This window comes from Palaemon carinicauda, chromosome 26, assembly GCF_036898095.1.
Source record: "Palaemon carinicauda isolate YSFRI2023 chromosome 26, ASM3689809v2, whole genome shotgun sequence".
In the NCBI taxonomy this organism is placed as follows: domain Eukaryota; kingdom Metazoa; phylum Arthropoda; class Malacostraca; order Decapoda; family Palaemonidae; genus Palaemon; species Palaemon carinicauda.
This window is the reverse complement of record NC_090750.1, coordinates 100,789,336-100,815,663: the sequence shown is the minus strand read 5'-3', so window position 1 is coordinate 100,815,663 and position 26,328 is coordinate 100,789,336. Positions and strand designations below refer to the sequence as shown.

Below are 26,328 nucleotides of genomic sequence, written 5' to 3'. Positions count from 1 at the left end.
AACACTAAGTTAAGGAGATAGAGGAAGACCAAATAAAGGAACCATATGGCAAATGCTGGAGGGGAAAGTCTTATAGAAATGTGCAAAAAAATATGATTTTAAAATTGAAGGAGTAGGAACGTATAAGAAGCAAAAACTCAAGAAAAAAGTATTATATCAATATTGAAGAAGTAAGAAAATATAAAACGCAAGAACTCAAGAAAGAAATAAAACACAAAGTAGAAAATTAAATTAAAAGAAAAATAGAAGAAATGGAAGCAGAAATGACCAAACTGAGGTTTGCAAACGTTAAGGAAGCAGTAATAGGTATGACAACAGGGTTGAATATGATAGATTTTAAAGAGAATTATAGAAACAGGAATGAAAAGTATAGGCTTTATGTATTGTGTAGTGAGGCAGATGATACAACTGGGCATATGTTTAGCTGAAAGGAATTAAAAAAAAATACCATATGATTAGGGAAGTTAGAAATACCAACTAAAGTAATTGCCTGATATATTAGACATGTTCTGAAAGTTTGAAGTAAAAGTATGTAAGCTTTGTTCACTGTGTGCGCTTCTAGTAGTTTGCCCACAACCAACCACCATGTTGTGGAGAGAGCAACGAAGGATTATTATTATTAGGCCTATCATTATTATTATTATTATTATTATTAGTCAAGCTACAACCCTACTTGGAAAAGCAAGATGCTATAAGCCCAATAGGGAAAAATAGCCCAGTGAGGAAAGGAAATAAGGAAATAAATAAATGATGAGAACAAATTAACAATAAATCATTCTAAAAACGGTGACAACGTCGAAACAGATGTCATATTTGTAAAATCTTCAATGAATCAATAGTGAAGTTGTCTACACTACTAGTCTCGTACTACTTTAGGAGACACCAAGATGGAAATATAAACTGTATATTCTGCGATGTAGAAGAAAATAGTAACTACTTCATGTTATATTGTCCACAGTTTAGCGATATACGAATAAAAGCAATTGAGCTCCAACAACCATACGAAGATAGTGCACAAACAGTTGGAAATTCCTTTTTTGTGAAGAAAATATTGAAAATAAAAACAGTGTACTACAAATGTGGATGAAAAGAGAAAAACTATTGAAAATAAGGAACACTCAAAACTAAAAGATAAGAGAGGTGCCGATGCAAAGGCGAAGCCTCGGCTTGAATCTGATCTGATCACCGTGTTGTGGAGAGAGCAACGAGGAATCTAAAACCATTTGTGATGTGAAATCTGCAATAGTGAAGTTGTCTACAGTTCTCTACACTACTACTAATAGTCTTGTACTATTTAGGAGACAGCGCCATGACAAGTACACTTCGGAAAGTCTGCTGCAAAATTCTGAAAGAGTATTTTGGTAATATAGTTGCTAAAGTTGGCGATTCTCTTTTCCAGAATGGAAATAATCCCCTGCGTATTGTGCGCTCCACTACCAAACTTCCTTTGTGCAAGGTAGGTACTTATTACATATTATCTATTACCTAGGCTATTACCTATTATCATTCTTCCCCTGTTCATTATGGTCTCTGTAGACAGGTAATTACCAAGTAATCCTAATTGAAATGGAATGTTTGCTCTGTGAATACTTTGTGCTCTATAACTTAAATGCTCTGTGTCCTACATATAACTAGTTATGCACACGTTCCCGCATGTACAGTAGATAAAGCCTCTTTATTATTATTATTATTGTTGTTGTTGTTGTTGTTGTTGTTGTTGTTGTTATCAGTATTATATTATTATTTGTTTTTATTAATATTAGGTATTGTTGTACTGTATTATTATTATTAGCTGAGCTGCAACCTTCGCTGGAAAAGCAGGATGCTATAAGCACCAGGGCTCCAACAGGGCACAAAAGCCAAGTGAGGAAAGGAAATAGGGAAATAAATAAACTATATGAAAAGTAATAAACAATTAAAGTAAAATATTTTAAGAATAGTAAACATTAAAACATCTTTCATATATAAACTTTTACAAGAGGCTAGTGGGGGGTGTATGTATGATAGCAACCACCTGTATGTATGATGACGGCCAGCTAAAAATACGGAGTCTAAGGTATTCGCAGGGAGTCGTTATCTCCTATGTTAGGTAAGGACACGACTTGTAGGTTAGATTAGGGTAGATGAGTAAGTTTAAGTTAGGTGGTGTTCTTGTGTAGAGATTTTGCAGGAAAAGTTACGAATGACCGAAAATAAGAAATAAATTCCTATTTTTTTTTTGCACACGACAGGAACAGGCCGCTGATATACAAAGGACCAGCCTTATGATAGCCTTTTCAACATGAAAAAATTGGTTTTGTTATACTTACGGATAGGGAAATATTTCTTACCGAAAAAACTGCATTTTCCTACAGAAAAAAACCCGTTTTCTTTGAAAATTACATGTTTTCACTGCAAATAGATAATTGGTAATATATATATATATATATATATATATATATATATATATATATATATATATATATATATATATATATATATATACTGTACAGTGATACCTCTGGATACGAAAGTTTCTGCTTACGAAAAATTCAGGGTATGAAAAGCGATAACAAAGATTTTTATGCCCCAGTATACGAAAAAATTTTCAGGATACGAAAAGCTTACGAGATACCAACTCGTCGCCAAGAGTACAGTACCTTTTTTTTCAGGGTATCAACCCTTGATTTAGGTGTACAGGTAACAATACACCTTCACTGATCCAAATGCTTTACATACAGTACCGTAACTTTTATAGAGTAGTAAAGAAAACGGACCGTTTTCTTAGGGCTTGGAGGGGATAACTACGCTATAACTACATTATTGAATAATCTCATGGTGGTTTCTGGAATGGATTAGGCTGTTTTTAACGGTTGGGTTAATTATTGAATGATAGAAATGGCTGCATTGCATGTTTATTACTACAGTTTAGCGTGTTTATGAAAGAAAAGGTGTCTTTTCGTAAGGCTTGGAACGGATTAGGCAATTTACATGTAAAACGCGACTCAGGATACGAAAAAATCAGCATACGAAACCGTATCCTGAACGGATTACTTTCGTATGCTGAGGCATCACTGTATTTTTCATTTGTTGACTTTCTACGAAATGGTTGTATTCGCTCCCGTTCGTTCGTATGTACATGTGTTAACCAGTTTTAGAACTTTTCATAAACCCCGTGCCCCTTTATTTTGACCAATAGGATTACTCGTTTTCTTATAAGCCCTTATTTTTACCCGCGACTTTCAAGTATTTGACGCTACTAATACCATATGTATGTATTCCTTGTTGCAATATCCATGTGTACATATTTCTTTTTACTCACGACATTCAACTTAGCCGGTGAATATATAATAGCTGACGTCTCCGACGGCTCGACAGATTCCCAAAAACTCGCGAGCGATCGCCGTGAAGGTTGCGGGTGTGACCACCAGCGCCGACTATCGGCCAGATACCGCATATACTTGTCAACAGCTCCAGTTCTTCTCTGTCGGTCTTGTCGACAAGTTGGTTCCACTCGCTTTATGACCTCGAGTTTTCTACCGAATTGGTGAAGTACTTGGTTTTGGTTTTATTGCTTTCGCCGTGTTGGATTATTCGATTCTATCTTCAAAAGAAATGCTTTTGAAAGGAGAGGAAAGTGTTTTGCCCTTGCTTTTTTTTTTTTTTTATCTCTGGTTTTTCCATAGAGAAAAGATGGCCGACCCTTCCCTCAGTGTACGGAAGTGTGTTTAAGGCTTTTAGTAATTATTTTATCACTTTATAAATTATTGTTGATATTTATAGATTTTCCTCTATATATTTTATATCTCACCCGCCTTTATTAGGCCTCTTCGATTAGCTTTCCATTTAACATCAAGATAAATTTTATGTTTTGTTTATATGCGGCTTTTACCTATTCCTTGTAGGCGGTCCTAACTTGGAAAACGAAGTTAAACAACGTTGAGCCCATTCAACTTTTATTTTTGTTAAGTTTAAATCAATTGCTCTGTAAGAGTTATGAAATGAATATTTTTTAGAAAATATTTTAAGAAATATATTCTTTGAATAGTCTTCGTGCTGTTTTTTCAAAGATGAACTAACGTTTGGTTTATTTATGCTACGCAGTTTGCGCTCTATCGTTACGATAGAGAAAGAGAGAATCACGGTTTCACTTTGCAGAAAGAGTAAATCGATTTTGACGTTTTGTTCATTCTTCTTTCAAACTGAAGTGTTTTAGATACTAATTTAAAGGAACTTGTTAATTTTCAATTTCTTAGTCCTTTCAGTTTTTTCCTTTGGTCAAATAACCTGTTTATTGACGAAGGGTGAGTGGGCCATTCTCTTGTGTGTGACAAGAGAGAGAGAGAGAGAGAGAGAGAAAGAGAGAACGATCCGATCTTTAGTCTCGTCCCAAGTCTCTGTACAAGGAGTTTGGGAGCGAGTAACGTTGTTCTCGATTCAGTTTTTTTTTACTCTCGTCCCAAGTCTCTGTACGGGGAGAGAGGATAAAACGTTTTAGTTTTTATTCTCGTCCCAAGGCACTGTACGGTGAGAGATTGAAAACGTAGTCCTTAGTGAACTAGTGTTTAGTCTCCTCCCCAGTCACTGATCTTTTTAACTTTACTGTATATATTTCCATTTTATTCGATATATATGTATATGTTTATTGATTTTAGCATGTGTGTTTCATTTTGTACTATTGTGCTTACATTATACGACTCATTTCGCAATTCTAACCTTTTGATGTAAGGCAGAATTGCGTGCTTCAGGTAGAAATCAGTTTTATTCATGCCTAATGTGAAATTATTGAAAAATACGATATCAGTGAAGTAAGTGCAAAAAACATGTTCTGTGTTGCGGAGGGTTCGTTTGTTCGTGCTTGTCGCTCCCCTAGTCCGAGACCTCTTTCAGGCTCCCCTGCACCAGGGAGAAGTAATGTCGTAGGACTTAAGGGGACGAGAGGCTTTAACCAACGTACAGACGTTCCCTCTTTGGTATCGGACGTTTCTCGTCAAGATCGCCCTTACCATAAGACGGGTTAGACTGTGTTCTCCTCGTCATCCGAAGACTTTTCGCACAAGAAACCTTGGCGCAAGGTTTCTAGACCCTTGAAGCGAAAGTCAGTCCCTTCAGGACAGGTCCAGCGTCCTGGCTGTAGCCATTGGGACAGCTCTGACCCTTTGCAGTCGTCGGAAGACTGTTCGCCTATTAAACGCAAGCGTAACACGGGGTCCGAGGGTCGCGGTAAAGGCAATGTTTTGCCAACACAGACGTTACCGTCGTCTCGGCCCGTTCCGACTCCCGTTGATCCTAAATGGGTTGTCCTGCGGGACATGCAGACTAAGCTTGCCTCCCTTATGGAGGAGTATGACGTTGAGCAAGTTCACGATGATCCTTCGCTTTCGAGTCGCCGTTACGCTGAACGAGACTCTGGCCGTCAGCCGCCCAAACGAGTATTTACTCGTCCGTTTGACGTTGGTGCTGACGTTTCTTGTACTTTGAAACGTGATGTCAGTAGTTTTTCACGTCAGTCACGTGACATGGATCCTCCCTCGCTGCAGTCTCGTGTTGACTTTCAGCCGCTGCCGCAGTCTCGTGTTGACGTTCAGCCGCTGCCGCAGTCTCGTGTTGACGTTCAGCCGCTGCCGCCGCAGCCCCGACCTGACGTTCGCCGACCGGCTACGTTGCCTCGACGTGACGTTGAGCGTCAATCACCGCAGTCGGAGGTTGTTTTGACTGCTCAGTCTATGCAGTCAAGGCAGTTCCGACGTGACGTCGAGCGTCAATCAACTTCAGTTGTTGTTGTTGGTCAGTCACAAGGATTTCAGTCCTTTCAGCAGCGGCGTGACGTCGCTTCCTCTACTGCTACTGCTGCTCCTTTGCTTGTTGACATTGCCTGTCAAGCGTTGCCGCCGCGGCAGGTCTCTCCTTTTCATGAGACTCGGCAATTGTCGGACGAGGTTCCTTCAGATGAGGAAGTTGCTGATCCCCCTCCTACTGATATTCCTTTGGGGACTTTGTCAGACGGAGAGGAGCCTAAAGCTGCTCAGCCCTCTATGGACTTTAAAAAAATCATGCTGATTTTTAAGGATCTTTTTCCGGACCATTTTGTAACTGCTGCTCCTCGTTCGCCTCCGTCAGAGTTTACGCTAGGCCTAGCTACTTCGAAGCCTTCGTTTACTAAGCTAGTGCTCTCTCGCTCTTCTAAGAGAGCTTTACGTTTGCTAGGCGACTGGTTGATCACCAGGAGGAGTTTGGGGAAGACAGCCTTTGCTTTCCCTCCTTTTAAACTGGCTTCTAGAGCGAGCGTCTGGTATGACACGGGAGAAGTTCTCGGCTTGGGAGTTCCTGCCTCTGCCCAGGGAGACTTCTCAAGCCTCGTAGACTCTCCCCGTCGCCTGGCCATGAGACGCTCCAAGATTTTATGGTCGGCTTCAGAGCTAGACCATCTCCTGTTAGGAGTTTTGTTTTTTTCGAGCGTTTGAAGTTTTTATTTTTTGGATTGGTCCCTGGGAGCCTTAAGTAAGAAGGTCTCTCCAGCTGTCAATGTATTGCTGTACAATTATGTCATGCATGAACAAGGCTATCAGGGATGGCTCCAATGATCTGACAGCCACGTTCACTGCAGGAGTACTTAAGATGTAAGTGCGCTCAATGTGTTCATTGTCAAGACAAACTTCACGATGAAGACTACCAAATCTGTCTTGGCAGCAGTAAGGGAAGGCGATTGGATGGTCTCTCTCGACCTTCAAGATGCATACTTCCACATCCCGATTCATCCAAACTTTCAACAACATCTGAGGTTTGTGGACGGGAAAGTAATGTACCAATTTCGAGCACTGTACGTCGACCTTATTCCTGCTCCTCTTGTTTTTACAAGGCCCTTGCAAAATGTAGCAAGCTTTCTACATTTTTTGAGGATTCAGAGCCTCCCTTTATTTTGACGACTGGCTAATCAGGGCGTCGTCATTATATCGCTGTCTGGAGAGCCTCTAATGGACATTAGACCTAACCAAGGAGCTAGGTCTCATAGTGAACTTAGAGAAGTCGTAACTTACAGTACCCCATCCCAGACTATTCTTTATTTGGGAATGGAGATACAGTGTCTGATTTTTCGGGCCTTTTCGTCTCCCACAAGAATGGAACAAGCTCTGTTAAAAGTCCTTCACTTGCAAGAGAAAAACAGTTGCTCTGTAAGAGTTTGAACTAGCCTCGTGGGAACTCTTTCATCGCTGGAGTAGTTTATCTCTCTGGGGAGACTCAACCTATGCCCTCTCCAATTTCACCTAAACCATTGGAACAAGGAGAAGGGCTTAGAGAGTATCTCTTTCCCAATCTCCAACTCAGTCTAGACATGTCTGACTTGGTGGGAGAGCAACATCAGACTTCGAGAAGGTCTTTCTCTTGCGATCAAGAACCCAAACCATGTGTTGTATTCAGATGCATCGGATTTGGGTTAGGGAGCTCCACTGGATAGTCTGGAATGCTCGGGTCTTTGATCCACGGATCAGAAGGAACTCCATTTAAGGCAAGTAACATCTCTCCTTTGGCGAGATTTGTGCAAGGAAAAATGAATGTCTTGGCGGACTGCCTCAGCAGAAGAGGACAAGTCATCTCCATGGAGTGGACGTTGCATAAGACTGTGTGCGAGAAGCTATGGATGACATGGGGTCAACCCACCATAGATCTTTTTGCGACTTCACTGACAAAGAGGCTCTCGACTTACTGCTTTCCAGTTCCAGATCCAGAGGCAGCCCACATAGACGCTTTCCTGCTGGACTGGTCTCACCTGGACGTTTATGCCTTTCCACCTTTCAAGATCCTAAACAAGGTGCTGCAGAAGTTCACCTCTCACGAAGGGACCAGGTTGACATTGGTTGCTCCACTCTGGCCCGCGAGAGAGTGGTTCACAGAGGTACTTCTATGGCTGGTAGACGTTCCAAGAAGTCTGCCGTTACGGATGGATCTCTTGCGACAGCCTCACGTAAAGAGATTTTATCAAAGCCTCCCCACGCTTCGTCTAACTGCCTTCAGACTATCGAAAGACTCTCTTGAGCTTGAGGGTTTTCGAAGGAGGCAGCTATAGCGATCGCGAGGGCTAGAAGATCCTCTACCATCAGGACCTATCAGTCGAAATGGGAGGTATTTAGAGACTGGTGCAAGTCCTCCTCTATTTTCCTCTTCCAAGTGCCTCTGTAGCGCAGATTGCGGATTTTCTGCCTTATCTGAGAAACGGTCGCTCCCTCTCTGCATCCACCATTAAAGGCTACAGAAGCATGTTAGCTTCTGTTTTCAGGCATAAGGGTTTGGATCTTTCTAATAACAAAGATCTCCAAGACCTGCTTAAGTCTTTCGAGACTTCCAAGGAGCTTCATATTTCGACTCCTGCTTGGAACTTGGACGTGGTCCTACAGTTCCTTATGTCAGACAGGTTTGAACCATTAAATTCAGCCTCCCTGAAGGATCTTACCCTCAAGACACTTTTTTTTGGTGAGCTTGGCTTCGGCTAAAAGGGTTAGTGAGATACATGCTTTTAGCAAGAACATCGGCTTCTCCGCTAATAAAGCAGTATGAGCTCTTCAACTTGGTTTTTTTTGCCAAGAATGAACTTCCGTCTCGTCCTTGGCCTAAATCATTTGAAATCCCCAGTCTTTCTGAGATTGTGGGGAATGAAGTTGAAAGAGTGCTGTGCCCCGTTAGAGCTCTTAAATTTTGTTTATCCAGAACTAAACCGCAACGAGGTTGTTCAGAGGCTTTATGGTACTCCGTTTAAAAAGCCCTCTTTGCCCATGTCTAAGAATGCGTGGTCTTATTTTATTAGACTTTTGATTCGGGAGGCACACTCTCAATTAAGTGAGAAGGATCATAATTTACTTAAAGTCAAGGCTCATGAAGTTAGAGCCATAGCAACTTCTGTAGCGTTTAAGCAAAATAGACCCATTAAAAGTATTATGGACGTGACCTTTTGGAGAGGCAAGTCGGTTTTCGCTTCATATTACTTGAAAGATGTCCAGACTCTTTATGAGGACTGCTACACACTGGGACCATTCGTAGCAGCGAGTGCAGTAGTGGGTGAAGGCTCTACCACTACATTCCCTTAATCCCAATATCCTTTTAATCTACTCTTGAAATTTTTAATCTTATTTTGGGTTGTACGGGAGACTAAGAAGTCTTTCGCAATCTTTTTGATTTGGCGGGTGGTCAAAATATTGTTTCTTGAGAGCGCCCAGATTAAGGGTATTGATGAGGTCCTGTTATAGGGGTTTTCACCCTGGTTATAGCAGCTCCTGGGAGTCTTTCAGTATCCTAAGAGGATCGCTGGGCTTCGTGAGGATAGCGGACTAATGAGGCAGAGTAATATTCAGAGTCTGCTTCCTTACCAGGTACCTATACTTAAGTCTGTTTTTTGAATAGTTGTCAAAAACTCTTGAGCATATACGCCTTTATTGTATTAATACTGGTCTCTACCCACCACCATGGGTGTGAATCAGCTATTATATATTCACCGGCTAAGTTTAATATTTAAAAATTATATTTTGATTATAAAATAAATTTTTGAATATACTTACCCGGTGAATATATAAATTAAAGGCCCTCCCTTCCTCCCCGATAGAGACCTAGGGGACTGAGAAGAACTGGAGATGTTGACAAGTATATGCGGTATCTGGCCGATAGTCGGCGCTGGTGGTCACACCCGCAACCTTCACGGCGATCGCTCGCGAGTTTTTGGGAATCTGTCGAGCCGTCGGAGACGTCAGCTATTATATATTCACCGGGTAAGTATATTCAAAAATTTATTTTATAATCAAAATATCATTTTACTCACGACATTCAAGTATACTATGAGACTTGAGGCTCCTAATACCGATCATATGTATTCGTTGATGCAATACCCACGTGTAGGTTATATTTCTCATTTTCTCAAGTTTGAAGTCATTTCCTTTGTTATTACAACATTTTAATGTATTCCCATAAAATGATATTCATTCTTTCCCTCACTTTATCTTACTAATTGTTCGTCATGTCTGTTTTTTCTTGTTATTACTGTATTACACTATGTTTTCACATAGCGATACTTGCTTTGAACAAGTTTACCCTTTGAATTTACTTTACAGACGCCGTACTGTTACACTGATGTTTCCGTATATCAATCACGTAACCATACGTATGGAAACCTATATAGGGGGGTTGTATTTCCCCCTTCTTATGTTATCACTTCGAGTGCTTTCCTTCAGTCCAATCCAAATCTTTTTTTATGTGTCACCAAGTGTAGCTAAAAGTGCATAATGTCATACCACAAATATTACAGTTCCCGAAGTGTCGTTCTTGGTTATCTTACAGGGAAGAGAAGCCCGATCGTAAAGTAAGTTGTTAATTTGTTTTTACTGAATTTTAGGGTCTGTGGTTTTTATTTGTTCTGTAACTGGAATACAAACCTACGCTATTTATTTGGGGTTATTACTTTTAGCGAAGCTGAAAGGACGAGCTATTAAAATTTAGCGAGGGGTCAACTACCTATTCCGCTAGTTAGCCGGGGTATACTTCCCATATGGGGGACCTCCCTGTTTGAGCAGAAGGACGTGGAACATGCTGCTGAGAGATAAAGGAAGTTTCACCAGGACTCCCTCCACCATAGGGCTTTGACATCCAAGCCCTATAAACCACCAGCTCCTCAGCAGTCTCGTCCAATGAAGATCGTTATGAACAAGACAGCAGTGAAGACAACAGTGTCTAAAAAGCTCTTTGTTCCGTAACTGAAATACTAACTACGCTATTTAATATGGGTAATTACTTTCGGCGTAGCTGAAATGACGAGCCATTAGAATTTTAACGAGGGTTTACTACTCCACCACTAGTTAGCGGGGGTTAGCCCCTCACACACACCTGTGCCGAGTTCACTTTGCTCTCGGCTCGGGTGCTAGACGGACGTGTCCGCTGTCACCCTCGCCTACACTGACAGCCATTAATCTTTGTTTGCTTTTTCTTTTTGACAGTGTTTGGAAGTTGGCCTCTGCGGCGGTTGACACGGACTCACACACCTTGTGTCCTTACTGTAGGGGCCAACGGTGTGATAGAGATAATGTATGTGGTGAGTGCAGGGAGTGGCCTACCTTCCAGTGGGAGAGATTTTCCCGGCACCGGAAGAAGAAGTCCAGGTGGGATATTTCTCCTTCAAGGGCTTCCTTGAAGAGAGAAAATCCCAAGGACTCCTCTGTAGCCCAAACCTTCTCTGAAGCTCCCACTCGATTGGTTTCTTCCGAGAGGCCGTCGAGTGGTAGCGTAGGCCACATTTCTGTTGACCGATCTCGGGGTTTGGGAGAGGGAGTTACCTCCCATAGCGAGGCAGCTCCTCCTCCTCCCATGGAGGAGGTTTTAAATATATCATCTAATGTAAATGTTTCTAATAATGATCTGTTGCAGCTTTGGGCTTCCTTGGGGCTTCAGGGCTCGCCCTCCAAGGAAGCCCTGTTTGACATAATCAGGTTAGGAGCAACTGTCAAACAGTCGCCTACTTTAGCAGAGGTTGATCCTCTGTCTATCGTCGACGTTGTTGTGGCAGAGGCTTCTGATGAGTTGTTTCAAACCTCTGCTCCTGAAGTTGCTGATGTAGCTGAAGGCTTAGTTCCCCCCCCTCCGAACATCCTTTGAGGGAGGAACTAAGTCCAACAGTCTCTCCTGCAGGTGATTCTCCCCCTCGGGGGAGTTCACTGACAGAGACTCCTCTTCGGAGGACTGCTGACGGTCAGCCTGCTGCCCCCAGAGTGTGTATAAGGCGTAAAGCTCGCCTTCCCCTTCGCCGTAGAGGCCTTCCTTCACCTCACAAGGGTGTTAGGAGGCACCTCTTCGGTTCATCATCCTCGCAGTCCGCCGCAGAGGAACCTCGCCGTCGTTCACCGACCGTTCCAGCTGCATCCCTGGACCTCCGCAGATCGTTCGTGATCTTCTTCACCTGCCAGACCTGCTGACCTGCCGTCGCCGTTCCTGGCCGCTGATGCGCTGTGGGCGCCCACGCATCCTGTTATCAAATGGGCAACGGTTCCTTCGGGGCAAAAGGGACTTTCTCACATTGTGTCAAAGTCTCTTAAGCGCCAGGTATCCCCTGCGCGCAAGCGCTCTCCAGCTTCTGTTCCGAGACAACGCACCAGCGATCACCAGCTCCAGAGACAACGCGTCAGCGCTCACCTGCGCGCCAACGATCTCCTGTGCGCCAGCGCTCACTTGCTCACCAGTGCGTGCCATGCGCGCCCGTGATCTCCTGCGCGCCCACGATCTTCGGATCTAGGCGCAGGAGGGAAGATACCTTCTTCCCCTGCTCGCCAGCGCTCTCCAACGCGCCATCGGACCCCGCCTGCTCGCCATCCTTCACCTACGTGCCATCGAGCGCAGTCACCAACGCACGCCCACACGTGTTCTTCAGTTGCCGATGGGCGCGCCCGCGCGCAAGGGGTATATCCCCTGCGCGCATACGCCCAACGTTATCACCCTCACGGCCTCATCGGGATCCTGCGCGTCCACGCACGCGCGAACGCTTATCCAGCCTACTGCGCGCCCTCTACATTCTCCAGAACGTGCCATTGATCGCCCGCCCGCTCCGTCACCTTCGCGCCATCGCTCACCCACACGCACCCTCGCCATCGCCCCCGCGCGCGACCCAGGCAAAATCCCATCGCGCCAGCGCGATTCCCAGAGTTGCGCAGATAGGTGGCAACAACTCGGGGCCGATTCCTGGATGATTTCCGTAATCAGTCAGGGATATCGCGTCCCGTTCACAACATCTCTACCTCCCCTGAGGACGAATCCGGTGTCGTTGAGCTCCCTTGCCATGGGATCAGCAAAGGGGCAAGCCCTTCGGGCAGAAGTCCAGACCATGTTGAAGAAGGGCACTCTCCAAGAGGTTCTCGATGGGTTCCCAGGCTTCTTCAGTCGACTCTTTCTTGTAAAGAAGGCGTCTGGAGGCTGGAGACCAGTCATGGACCTCTCGGCTCTGATCAAGTTTGTCAAACAAACTCTGTTCAGCATGGAGACCGCAGACACAGTCAGACTTGCAGTGAGACCACAAGACTTCATGTGTACACTGGATCTGAAGGACGCGTACTTCCAGATCCCAATCCATCCGTCTTCAAGGAAGTACTTAAGATTCAGCCTTGACAACAAGATCTACCAGTTCAAGGTGCTGTGTTTCGGTCTCTCCACAGCACCTCAGGTTTTCACCAGATTGTTCACCCTGATATCGTCGTGGGCACACAGGATCGGCATCTGTCTCCTCCGTTATCTGGATGACTGGCTGATCCTAGCAGACTCGGAGTCGACCCTTCTTCGACACCGAGACAAACTTCTGGGACTTTGCCAAGATCTGGGGATCATGGTAAATCTCGAGAAGTCTTCTCTGCTTCCTACTCAAAGACTGGTATATCTAGGCATGATCTTAGACACCAATCTCCGCAAAGCCTTCCCATCAGACGACAGGATAGCAAGGCTGAGGAGGGTTGCGAATCCTTTCCTCAGACGAGACGAACTCCCAGCCCAATCGTGGTAACGTCTCCTCGGTCACCTCTCTTCCTTGGCACGTCTAGTTCCCAATGGTCGCCTCAGAATGAGATCTCTGCAATGGCGACTCAAGTCTCGGTGGAATCAAGGACACGATTCCCTGGACGTCATGGTCCCTATCGGTCCTGCGGAACGGACGGACTTTCAGTGGTGGGTGACAGACGAGAACCTGCGAAAGGGAGTGGATCTTCTCGTCCTCCCCCGGATTTGATGCTGTTCTCGGACGCCTCAAAGAAAGGGTGGGCAGTTTCGGACCCCAAGGTACTCTGGCAAGATGCCTTCCAACAACGGTGGGACAACACCGACGTTTACGCCTTTCCCCCGTTCTGTCTGATGAGGAGGGTACTCAACAAGACCAGAATATCGGTCAATCTCTCGATGACCCTCATGGTTTCCAGACCTTCTGCAACTCCTGACGGAACTCCTGAGAGAACTCCCTCCACGACACGAGCTACTCAAACAACCACACGCCAACATCTTTCACAAAGCCGTAGCTTCGCTTCGGCTTCACGCCTGGAGACTATCCAGCATCTCCTCGCAGAGAGAGGATTTTCGCAGCAAGTTGCGAAAAGGATGTCTGGACACCCGCGTAAGTCATCCGCAGGGGTCTACCAGGCAAAGTGGAGAGTTTTCTGTGGTTGGTGTCGTGGAAGGGGTATCTCTCCACTCGATGCCACTATTCCAGCAATAGCTGAGTTCTTCGTGTATTTGCGAGAAGAAATGCGCCTTTCAGTCTTGGCAGTGAAAGGCTATCGCTCAGTCTTAAGTCTTGCCTTCAGGCTCTAAGGAGTGGACATTTCTTCTTCGCTGGAACTTTCCCTACTCATGCGAAGTTATGAACTTACCTGCCCTCAGTCGGAAGTGAGACCTCCTCCATGGAACGTGGTTCGAGTTCTCAGGTCTCTTAAGAGACCTCCCTTCGAACCATTACGCCAGGCATCAGATCGCCACTTGACTTGGAAGACGGTGTTCCTACTTGCTTTGGCTTCGGCCAAGCGAGTCGGTGAACTTCATGGTCTCTCGTATGACATCGCCCATTCAAGGGGATGGGGGGAGGTAATGTTCAGATTCGTCCGTGAGTTTGTTGCTAAGACTCAAAATCCGGGAGTGCCGGACCCTCGGTTTGACTCTTTCCAGATTTCAAGTCTTCGTTCTGTAACAGACGACCCAGACCATCTCCTACTGTGCCCAGTAAGGAGTCTGAGGTTGTATCTTAAGAGAACAGCTGCAGTTCGTCCTCACGTGCAAGCATTGTTTGTAAGCACTGGGAGGACAAAGAGGAGGGTTACCAAGAATACTATCTCAGCTTGGATTCGTAGGGTAATCCATCTGTCCCTGAATCCCGACCCTCCTCCGTCACCTCGTCCTAGAGCACATGATGTTAGAGGCATAGCTACGTCCCTGGCCTTCAAAAAGAACTACTCAGTGACGCAGATTCTACAAGCAGGGGTGTGGAAGCATCAGACGACCTTCACAGCCCACTACCTGTAAGACGTGATCCACAGGAGGCTCAATACGTTCTTTATCGGCCCTGTGGTGGCTGCACAACAGCTGGTTTAAAACCTCAGGCTCCTTAATGGACAAGTAGCAGAAGGTTGAGGGCATTGTTACCCGGTTTTAGTCTGCATGAATGGAAAGGTATGTCTGGCCCTTATTCTTTTCTTCATCCTCCCCTCTCTTGGGGAAAGCATCATCCTGGGTTCTCTGCACAGCTTACCTCAAACCACTGCAGGTAAACCATGTTCCCTTGTGTTCCTAGTATTAAGCTAATACTGTCATGTCCCCATACCCTGACGAGGTGGTATTGGGAGAGTCCTAGCCTCAAGTTTCCATCTAAAGGACTTCAGGTCAACCTTCCTAGGACGAGTCACACTTTATTCCTTCACACACAGCTTATGTAGGCCACAGCCCTTGCAGAGCAAGGTGCTAGCGAGGTGCAGGGACTCCTTATTGTTGAGTGCCGACACACTCAGATACTGAGTCCCCAGGTAAAAAGCCAAAAGCCAGTAATGGCTTGGACTTACCACCCTACATAAGGGTTGAGTCCCCCATATTAAATAGCGTGGTTTGTATTTCAGTTACGGAACAAATGACAAATTCGTAGGTAATTTGTATTTTTCCTAACTATACAAACCTTAGCTATTTAATCAAACTTGCCCGCCAGCCCTATCCTCCGTGAAGTCCTACCTCTAAGCAAAGTGAACTCAGCACAGGTGTGTGTGAGGTGGGGGGGGGGGGGGGGTTAGCAAGCTACCCCTCCCTACCCCCCGCTAACTAGCGGTGGGGTAGTAAACCCTCAATAAAATTCTAATGGCTCGTCATTTCAGCTACGCCGAAAGTAATTACCCATATTGAATAGCTGAGGTTTGTATAGTTAGGAAAAATACAAATTACCTATGAATTTGTCATTTCCGAACAAAGACGGGAAAAGCACTACGTTCTCCAGGGGAGCAAAATTTCCTAGAGGGAGCGGCCAAGACCGCAAACATTAGAAGCGGCACCCCCCCCCCCTCCGCTTGTCCACCAGTGGGGGTGATGCCTACAAAGTCACTGGGACAGGTGGAAGCAACTCTCCCTCCCCTGATCAGGAATCCAGTGTCATTAGACTCCTTTGCGATGGGATCGACAAAGGGGCTATCCCTCCGAGCAGAAGTTTCGAGCCTGTTGAAGAAGGGCGCTCTCCAAGAGGTCATCGGAGAGTCTCCAGGCTTCTTCAGTAGATTTTCTTGTGAAAAAGGCGTCTGGAGGCTGGAGACTGGTCATCGACCTCTCAGCTCTGAACAAGTTTGTCAAGCAAACTCCGTTCAGCATGGAGACGCCAGACACAGTCAGACAAGCGATAAGACCATAGGACTTCATGTGCACACTTGACCTAAAGGACCCGTACTTCCAGATCCCAATCCATCCATCTTCAAGGAAGTACTTAAGATTCAGCCTAGACAACAGGAAATACCAGTTCAAGGTGCTGTGCTTCGGTCTTTCCACATCACCTCAAGTCTTTACCAGAGTGTTCACTCTAGTATCATCTTGGGCACACGATTGGTATCCATCTCCTCTGTTATCTGGACAACTGGCTAATCCTAGCGGACTCAGTGGCAACCCTTCTTCAACACCGATACAAACTTATGAGGCTTCGCCAAGATCTGGAGATCATGGTAAACCTTGAGAAGTCCGCCCTGCTTCCTACGCTGAGACCCTCTTAATGAGAGAATGCCTTATGAAGTCATCGAGCTTCAGCACGGCATTTCATTCCCATGCTGAAACTTGATGATTGGCAAGAGGGCTCTCAAACGTGGGGAAATTGCTCCCCCAGTTCGAATCTAGATTTCTCTTCCTCATCTTTTTCTTCCTCTTAATATTACTTCAACCTTTTCCTAATTTTATAAGCTTTCTTTCATGTTGCTGTCCCAACTCTATGAGTAAAATTTCCCATATGTATATGTGTATATATTTACATATATATGTATGTCCTTTTTTTTTCAATGGCGTGGATGTTTCTACATCCGTTATTGCCACTGCCATGGATGTTTCTACATCCGTTATTGCCACTGGCGGGGATATTTCTACATCCGTTATGGCCACGGGCGTGGATGTTTCTACATCCATTATTGCTGCCTGCTTTGATGAATGGGAGGAGGTGTCATGGTTGGGAGGTATTTGCGCTCAAACCTATATGTGAGAGTATTGGATGATATCCATCCCGAAGATGGTTTGGACCTTTTTGGCGGAACTATTCTCAAGTGTTGGGATTCGGAGTCCAGGGGGATCCAATGCTTGGGGTAGGACTCTTGGCATATGGCCAGAGGCCCATCATTACAGATATGGGGAAGTTGATTCCAAAGTTTCTTGGTCTCGGTCCTAACAGGCAGGTTCAGCTTACGCTTGAGCTTCTATATGTGTTTTGGTGCTATCATTTGTTTAGGGTATGGAGTGGACCATATGGGAAGTATACTCTCATTGCGCTGATAGTGGAGAGTGCAAATTTCCTTTCCAACATGTGATGCCTTGATTTTCACAAGCAGGTGAATAAAATAATTTTAAATATCACATTTCTCTTTTCTTTTTTCTTATGGATTCTGCTGACAGCGACCCCCCCCTCCCCTGGATATGCTGGCTCGCCCCCGCCACTGTTGATGACCTCTAGCAATTCATTTCAAGATAATTCCGTTGATGACTTTGGAACTAAAAAGGATTATTCTTCGAACATTCGAAAAAAGGGTAATTTTGGCAACACAAGAAAATTGAAAATCCTGCACATTACCAAAATCCCATTAGAAGCTAATTATGATGTGCTGCATAAAATATTTGAGTGCTATGGATTAATAAAAGAAATTAGAATGAAACTTCAAGATGATAAATGGAATTCTTGGTTATCATTTAATTGTCATGAGGAAACATTCAATGCAAGCCTAACTTTGTTAATATTAAAGTAGGTAATATGAATTTTTCAATATTAAACTTACCCGATAATCATGTAGCTGTCAACTCCGTTGCCCGACAGAATTCTACGGAAGGGATACGCCAGCGATCGCTATACAAGAGGGGGGTGTACTCACAAGCGCCACCTGTGGCCAGGTACTGCAGTACTTCTTGTTGACACCACTTCAATTTTTCCTCTGTCGTGCTTCCGGCAAGACGTTCATGGATACGCTTATAATTTTGGAGTCTTGTTCACGGTTTTTGGTGAAGTATTGCTCTAAGATTTCAGCTTTCGCTATTCAGGAAGTTTTATTATTAGCTTAACTAACTTTTGGAATTAATTTGATTAATTATGGTGACGAAGAGAGTATGAACTCTCTTTCACTTTTAAATGGCCGACCCTTCCCTTAGACGGAAGTGTTGGTGTCTAAGAGAGTATAGACTCTCTTTCTTATTTTTGCTTAACAAAAGTTATAGATTTTTTTATATCTCTCCGCCTGTTATAGGCCTCCTCGATTAACTTCCTTTTATTATAAACTTATTAAAATTAATTTTTATATTTGTTTATATTCGACCTTTCCTAATAGTAGGCGGTCTTTTCTTGGTACCGAAGTTAATTAACATTGAGCCCGTCATTTCGGTTTTACCTGTTAACATATTATGCTATTTTAATGTTTTTGAAAGAATTTCTTTGATAGTCTCGTACTGTTTTCAAAGTTGAACTAACGTTTTGTTTTGTCTCTGCAGTTGTTGACGTTCAGAACGTTCAACTTGCGCTCTATCGTTACGATAGAGAGAGAATTTTCACGGTGTCACATTGCAGTAAGAGTAACCGTGTCTAGCGTTTTGTTCATTCTTTCTTAACTTAATGGTTTTAATTCTAATAAAGGAACTTTTCATTTTGGGAAATATTTCAGTTTTTTCCTTTAACAATAATATGTTTTAACGATATATATGATTGGGCTCTTCTCTCAGGTTCTAAGTCAAGAGAGAGAGAGAGAGAGAGAGATAGAGACGGAGGGAGAAAGAGGAGGATAAACGTTTCGTTCAAGCGAGTAACGTTGTTATCGTTTTTGCTCTTCTCCCTAGTCTCTTTAGGGGAAGAAAGTAAACGTTTCTAGAGTTTTTTCTTGTTCTCAAGCTTTATGCGGTGAGAGATTTTAAACGTAGTTTATTTGATCTAGTGTTTAGTCTCTTTCCAGCCACTGAATTATTTATCTTTCATTAGATTTTTCTGTTACATTGTAATTCTGTTTTCGCAATTACTAACTTTTGAGAAAGGATAGAATTGCGTGTTTCAGGTACAAACCACTTAAAGTTTCGAGTTCAGTGAAATAAGTGCAAACAGAAAATCAAAAGTGATAAGTGATTAGCGCAAAGTGTGTCAGTGTTGTGCGTGAGTGTACTTCTGTGCGTGCCAGTCGTCCTCCCTGTCCGGGACCTCTTGCAAGCTCCCAAGCCCAGGGGAGAAGCAATGTCGAAGGGCAAAAGGATTCGGCAGGCCTTGATCGGCGCACAGAAGTATCCTCGGTGGTTGCAGGCGTGTCTTACAGAGACCGTCACTCCCACCCGCAGACGATTGAGCCCTTATTTTGCTCGTCTGCAGAAGAAATTTCGGGGAGAAAACGCTGGTCTCAGGTCTCAAGACCTCTTAAACGTAAAGTCCAGACCTACGCCAGACGTACGAAGTTAGAGTTCAACAACCCGGATGCAGTCATTGGGTTAGCTCTGACTCTCCTCAGTCATCAGGTGACTGCACACCTCCTAAGAGAGGTAAGGCGATGCCTTAACAGACCTCATCTTCTATTAAGGCTTTGCCTCAACAGACCTTATCGTCTGTTGATCCCAAGACGACTTTGCTGCAGTCCATGCAGTCGCAGCTTGCGGTCTTAATGCGTGAGTTTCAGGCTGAGAAGGTTACACCTCCTCCTGCGAACGCTCCGCCTCTCCGCAGTCCAGTCTGCCAGGCGTACGAAGTTGAGGTTCCTCAGGCTACCTTACCGCGTTCTGAGTTGCCAGTTACCAGCGGTGTGCAGCAACCTCCGCCTCCTCCTGCGAGAGCTCCGCCTCACCGCAGTCCAGTCTGCCAGGCGTACGAAGTTGAGGTTCCTCAGGCTACCTTACCGCGTTCTGAGTTGCCAGTTACCAGCGTTGTGCAGCAACCTTAACCTTCCTTAAGGCAACCTCAGCAATGGGAGCAGGAGTCTTATGCCTTACTTCCTCCGCTTCCGCTTGCGGTTCCACCAGCGAGGCAACAATCTCTTGAGGTACGACAACCTCTTCCATCAATGAGGCAAACTCCTTAGGCTAGCACCTCAGGAACCTCTACTCGCGAGACAAGAACTGCGTTCTGCGCAGCCGCTACCTCAACTCTCGCAGCTCACACCTCAGGAACCTTAACTCGTTCCTCAGGAACCTGCTACTGCGCATCCGCAACCCTTACAGCAAGCGCAACTCTTGAGGCAGCAATCTCATGCTATGAGTCAGCCACCTCAACGCATGCATCTGCCATTTTTTCCTCAACTTGAGCTTCTTCCCATTCAACTTGGGAATAACAAATGACAATAATAACACCTCATTACTTTCATAACTTGCATTTGTAATCATATACATGTATGCCTACACAAACATTATGATAATGGAGGTTATTTGTATTACTTATATAAAAATATATATGTATTCCTTGCAATATATTTTTAACAAATCGCAAAATATGGCAAAAATATCTTCTAAACAAAAATGAATCATGAGTTATGAATGTAAGGTAATATTATGTTGATATTAAACCCCATGCAAGCATGCATGAAGTAATGCAGTGTTGCCAACAGGGCGAGTTTCCCTTTCCTGAGGTGAAGTAGATTATAGTACATTTAGTGTAGCTTAATTCTACGATTATCATGCCGGCTATCAAATTCATCAACAAAACAGTCTAAATCAATTCCCTCGGCACGTGCACTTTCAATGGACGGTAATGCGATATTACTCACTCTAGCACTGGTCATGGAATTTCTGAGAAATGTTACACGCCATGCAACACGCTCTGCTTACCTTACAGCATGCTCTACATACAGCATGCTCTGCATACAGCATGCTCTGCATACAGCATGCTCTGCATACAGCATGCTCTGCATACAACATGCTCTGCATACCTTACCGCATGCTTCTCAGTCACACTTCTTTGGTTGTTGCCAACTCACTAGACTGTCAAGCAGTTTCATAACGTTGCCTTCTAGTCTGCTGCTTTTGCACCAGTGAAACCCTCACTGAGAGAACTTAGCTTTTCTCGGATATGGTCCCTGTAGATGAGAAAGTGCTTTTCTCCCTCCTTCTGATATTCCCTTGAGGACTCTGTCATTTGGAGAGGAGCCTTTAGCTGCGTAGCCTCCTATGGACTTTTATTTAAGCATAACATGCTCCCAGGGAAGGTAATGGTTCCACTTCAGTCGCTAACCCCGTCTGTTACCACACCTGCTCCCATAGACCTTGAGCTGTGTTGCAAGACATGCAGTCCAAGCTTAGTCCTTGTTAGAGGATTTTTTTGTTTACGGAGTCAGTGTGTCACTGGGAAGACGTTCAACAACCAGCAGAAGTGACTTGTTGTGACGCAGTGCGGCAACCTCAGCAACCCGATAAGGAGTTGTCTGTACGACCCAGACAGTCTAGACAGCTTCGGGTTGTCACTGTACTTCCTCGCCTCCCCATGGTTGACAGTTCACAGACTGTGCAGCAGTACCATGATCTTGTGTCCGGCTCCGTCAGACGACTGGCTTTTAAGAGCTCCCACAAGTCGTCGCTGTCTGGAGATTCTCAGATGGACTATGGATCTGACCAAGGAACTGGGCCTCCTGGTCAATTTTGAGGAGTCTCAGCTCGTCCCATCCCAGACCATTGTCTCCCTGGGTATGGATCTTCAGAGTCGAGCTTTTCGGGCTTTTCCGTCGGCCCCAAGGATCTTCCAAGCCCTAGAATGCATCCAGAGCATGCTGAGAAGGAACCGATGCTCAGTCAGGTAGTGGATGAGTCTAACAGGGACACTTTCATCGCTGGCCCTGTTCATCGTGTTAGGGAGACTCCACCTCCCCCCCTTCAGTATCATCTAGCTGCTCACTGGATAAAGGACATGACGCTAGAGACGGTCTCAGTTCCTGTTTCCGAAGAGAGGAGGTCTTCTCTCGCGTGGTGTAAGAACAGCTTTCTTCTCAAGGAAGTCTATCTTTGGCTGTTCAGAAACCCGACCGCCTTCTCCTCTCGGACACATCAGACACGGGCTGGGGTGCGACTTTGGACGGACAGGAATGCTCGGGAACATGGAATCAGGAACAAAGGACACTTCACATCAATTGCAAGGAGTTGTTGGCGGTTCTTCTGGCCTTGATAAACTTCAAGTCCCTCCAGCTTAACAAAGTGGTGGAGGTGGACTCTGACAACACCACAGCCCTGGCTTACATCTTCAAGCAGGGAGGGACTCTTTCGTGAAGTTGTTCTAGATCCCAAGGGACCTCCTCATCTGGTCTTAAGATCGAAAGCTCACGCTGGTAACGAGGTTCATTCAGGGCGGTATGAATGTCATGGCAGATCACCTCAGCCGGAAGGGTCAGGTCATCCCCACAGAGTGGACCCTTCACAAGAATGTTTGCAGCAGACTTTGGGCCCTGTGGGGTCAGCCAACCATAGATCTGTTCGCTACCTCGATAACCTAGAGACTCCTGTTGTATTGTTCTCCGATTCCAGACCCAGCAGCAGTTCACGTGGATGCTTTTCTGCTGGATTGGTTCCATCTCGACCTGTATGCATTCCCGCCGTTCAAGATTGTCAACAGGGTACTTCAGAAGTTCTCCTCTCGCAAAGGGACACGGCTGACATTGGTTGGCTCCGCTCTGGCCCGCGAGAGAATGGTTCTTAGAGGTACTGCAATGGCTGGTCGACATTCCCAGGACTCTTCCTCTAGGAGTGAACCTTCTACGTCTACCTCACGTAAAGAAGGTACACCCAAACCTCCACGCTCTTCGTCTGACTGCCTTCAGACTTTCGAAAGACTCTCAAGAGCTAGGGGCTTTTCGAAGGAGGCAGCCAGAGCGATTGCCAAAGCAAGGAGAACATCCACTCTCAGAATCTATCAGTCTCAAGGGGAAGTCTTCCGTAGCTGGTACAAGACCAATGCAGTTTCCTCAACCAGTACCACTGTAACCCAGATTGCTGACTTCCTGTTATATCTAAGGAAAGTAAGATCCCTTTCAGCTCCTACGATCAAGGGTTACAGAAGTATGTTGGCAGCGGTTTTCCGCCACAGAGGCTTGGATCTTTCCACCAACAAAGATCTACAGGACCTCCCTAGGTCTTTTGAGACCTCAAAGGAACGTCGGTTGTCCACTCCAGGCTGGAATCTAGACGTGGTCCTAAGGTTCCTTATGTCATCAAGATTTGAACCTCTCCAATCAGCCTCTTTTTAGGACCTCACATTAAAAACTCTTTTTCCTCGTGTGCTTGACAACAGCTAAAAGAGTAAGTGAGATCCACACCTTCAGCAGGATCATTGTTTTCACATCTGAAACGGCTACATGTTCCTTGCAGCTCGGTTTTTGCTAAACGAGCTTCCTTCACGTCCTTGGCCTAAGTCGTTCGAGATCCCAAGCCTGTCCAACTTGGTGGGGAATGAACTGGAGAGAGTACTTTGCCCAGTTAGAGCTCTTAGGTACTATCTAAAAAGGTCTTAACCTTTACGAGGACAATCAGAAGCCTTATGGTGTGCTATCAAGAAACCTTCTTTTCCAAGTTCTAAGAACTCAGTTTCTTACTATTCAGGCTTCTGATTAGAGAAGCACATTCTCATCTGAAGGAAGAAGACCTTGCTTTGCTGAAGGTAAGGACACATGAAGTGAGAGCTGTGGCTACTTCAGTGGCCTTCAAACAGAGCCATTCTCTGCAGAGTGTTATGGATGCAACCTATTGGAGAAGCAAGTCAGTGTTCGCATCATTCTATCTCAAAGATGTCCAGTCTCTTTACGAGTACTGCTACACCCTGGGACCATTCGTAGCAACGAATGCAGTAGTAGGCGAGGGCTCAGCCACTACATTCCCATAATCCCATAACCTTTTAACCTTTCTCTTGAATACTTTTTATGGGTTGTACGGTCGGCTAAGAAGCCTTCCACATCCTTGTTGATTTGGCGGGTGGTCAATTCTTTCTTGAGAAGCGCCGAGGTTAAAGGTTGTGATGAGGTCCTTTAGTATGGGTTGCAGCCCTTGATACTTCAGCACCTTAGAGTTGTTCAGCCTCCTAAGAGGAACGCTGCGCTCAGTAAGGAAGACGAACTTATTTAAGGCAGAGTAATGGCTCAAGTCGACTTCCTTACCAGGTACTTGTAATTTCATTGTTATTTTGAATAACTGATAATATGAAATACGGGATACTTAGCTTCTTGATATACTTGTACACTGGTTTTCACCCACCTCCCTGGGTGTGAATCAGCTACATGATTATCGGGTAAGTTTAATATTGAAAAATGTTATTTTCATTAGTAAAATAAATTTTTGAATATACTTACCCGATAATCATGATTTAATTGACCCACCCTTCCTCCCCATAGAACCAGTGGACCGAGGAAAAATTGAAGTGGTGTCAACAAGAAGTACTGCAGTACCTGGCCACAGGTGGCGCTTGTGAGTACACCCCCCTCTTGCATAGCGATCGCTGGCGTATCCCTTCCGTAGAATTCTGTCGGGCAACGGAGTTGACAGCTACATGATTATTGGGTAAGTATATTCAAAAATTTATCTTACTAATGAAAATAACATATTAAGGGTGTTCTGTGTGATGGGGTACGTAAAGATCTGGACGTCTACGCACCAGCAGACTGGATTGATAGACATAGAAATAGTTATGCCATCCCAAAGAAAGCCAGAACCACCAATGTGGCAATCTACAGGAGGTACAGACAATTATTTTAAGATCTGCAAATTTCTTCGGAGGAAGGTAGGAACGATCGCACCCGGAGATATATCTCGATTTGGTAAGAAAAGTTGTGGCGGGATGTAAACAAAAATAAACCCCCACACCCTAGATCACTCTGACAGACAAATTGTCCCACAACACAAACTTTCCCCTTACTTTTACGTCAACTGGACTACAGTGAGCCCTCGCTACTTCGCGGTTCGACCATCGCGGATTCACCACTTCGCGGATTTTTTTCATAACCCGTATATATAAACATATCGCTGATTTTCCGGAAATTTCGAAAATACCGCGATATATGAAAACCCCAAATACGATATTTCGTTACCTGTAATTCCATTAATACTGTAATTAGTAATATCTGCTCTTACTGATTGTTCATTGCATTACATATGACATATAATTCAGTACAGAAAGAAATAAAACACGAAAAGAGAATGTGATCATACGATAATTCAGTATACAGTACAGTGATACCTCGGTACTCGACCATAATCCGTTCGAGATCCGTGTTCGACCTCCGATTTGTTCGAGTACCGAATTTTTTTTCCCCATAAGAAATAATGGTATATATTCTATTCCGTTCCCAAGCACTCGAACAGGCCCAAAATATTAATAAAACGTGTACCTAAACAACAATAATTATCTAAATGTGTATGAAATTGGTCAGAAAATCCTATAAAACAATTTTAAACCATTTTCTGTACTGTAGTGAACATACCTTTGAGCAGCGGTTCGATGGCATACAGGGATGGATGTGGAGAGGATGGAAGGGGGAGGTTACTGCTTGGAAGGAGAGTCCCCTTCCATGATGTGGCGGGGTAGTTCTCCTTCAGGAGTTGTTTCTCTCTCCAATGAAAGGGTGGGCAGATCTATTTCAGGGGTTTCTTCTCTTCTTTGTCTCTTCTTTGGAGGAGAAACAGGCTTTGATGTAGCAGCTTTCTTTTCTTTTGTGAAAAACTGGTCTATTGTTAATTGTTTCTTCCTCCTCTGCAGTATTCTTCGAAAATGATACATGACACTATCATTAAACATATGCACTGCCCGGTTTGCTACTGCAATTTCTGGGTGGTATTTTTCAGCAAAAGCCTGCACATCTGCCCACTTGGAACAAATTTCATTGATGAGAGAACTTGGAACATCCTCCCTTACCTCATCCTCTTCTGAAGATTCCTGCTCCACAATCAGATCCTGCTGCTGTTGTTGTTGCAGGTGCAACAATTCCTCCACAGTCAACTCGGTAGAATGGCTTTCTACAAGCTCATCAATATCATCCTTGTCGACCTCAAGCCCCAAACTCCTGCCCATGACAACAATTTCCTCAACGACATCAGTGTCATCAGAAATTACAGGGGTAGCAGTGCTTGGACCCGCCTCTGGTTGGAAACCTTCAAACTCCCTCTCTGTGACACATGATGGCCACAGCTTACGCCAGGCAGAGTTCAATGTCC

The 26,328-nt window shown here is 44.7% G+C and overlaps 1 protein-coding gene across 1 annotated transcript in view; it reads left to right on the top strand.

The window, feature by feature from the left end:
* The first annotated feature begins 1,194 nt into the window (after positions 1–1,194).
* The window catches only part of Polr3C (RNA polymerase III subunit C), a 155,482-nt gene continuing 130,348 nt past the window's right edge, over positions 1,195–26,328 (top strand). The window contains exon 1 of the mRNA XM_068350018.1: positions 1,195–1,456. Coding sequence (XP_068206119.1) covers positions 1,310–1,456 — 147 coding nt within the window. The 5' untranslated portion in view covers positions 1,195–1,309. The remainder of the gene's footprint in view (positions 1,457–26,328) is intronic.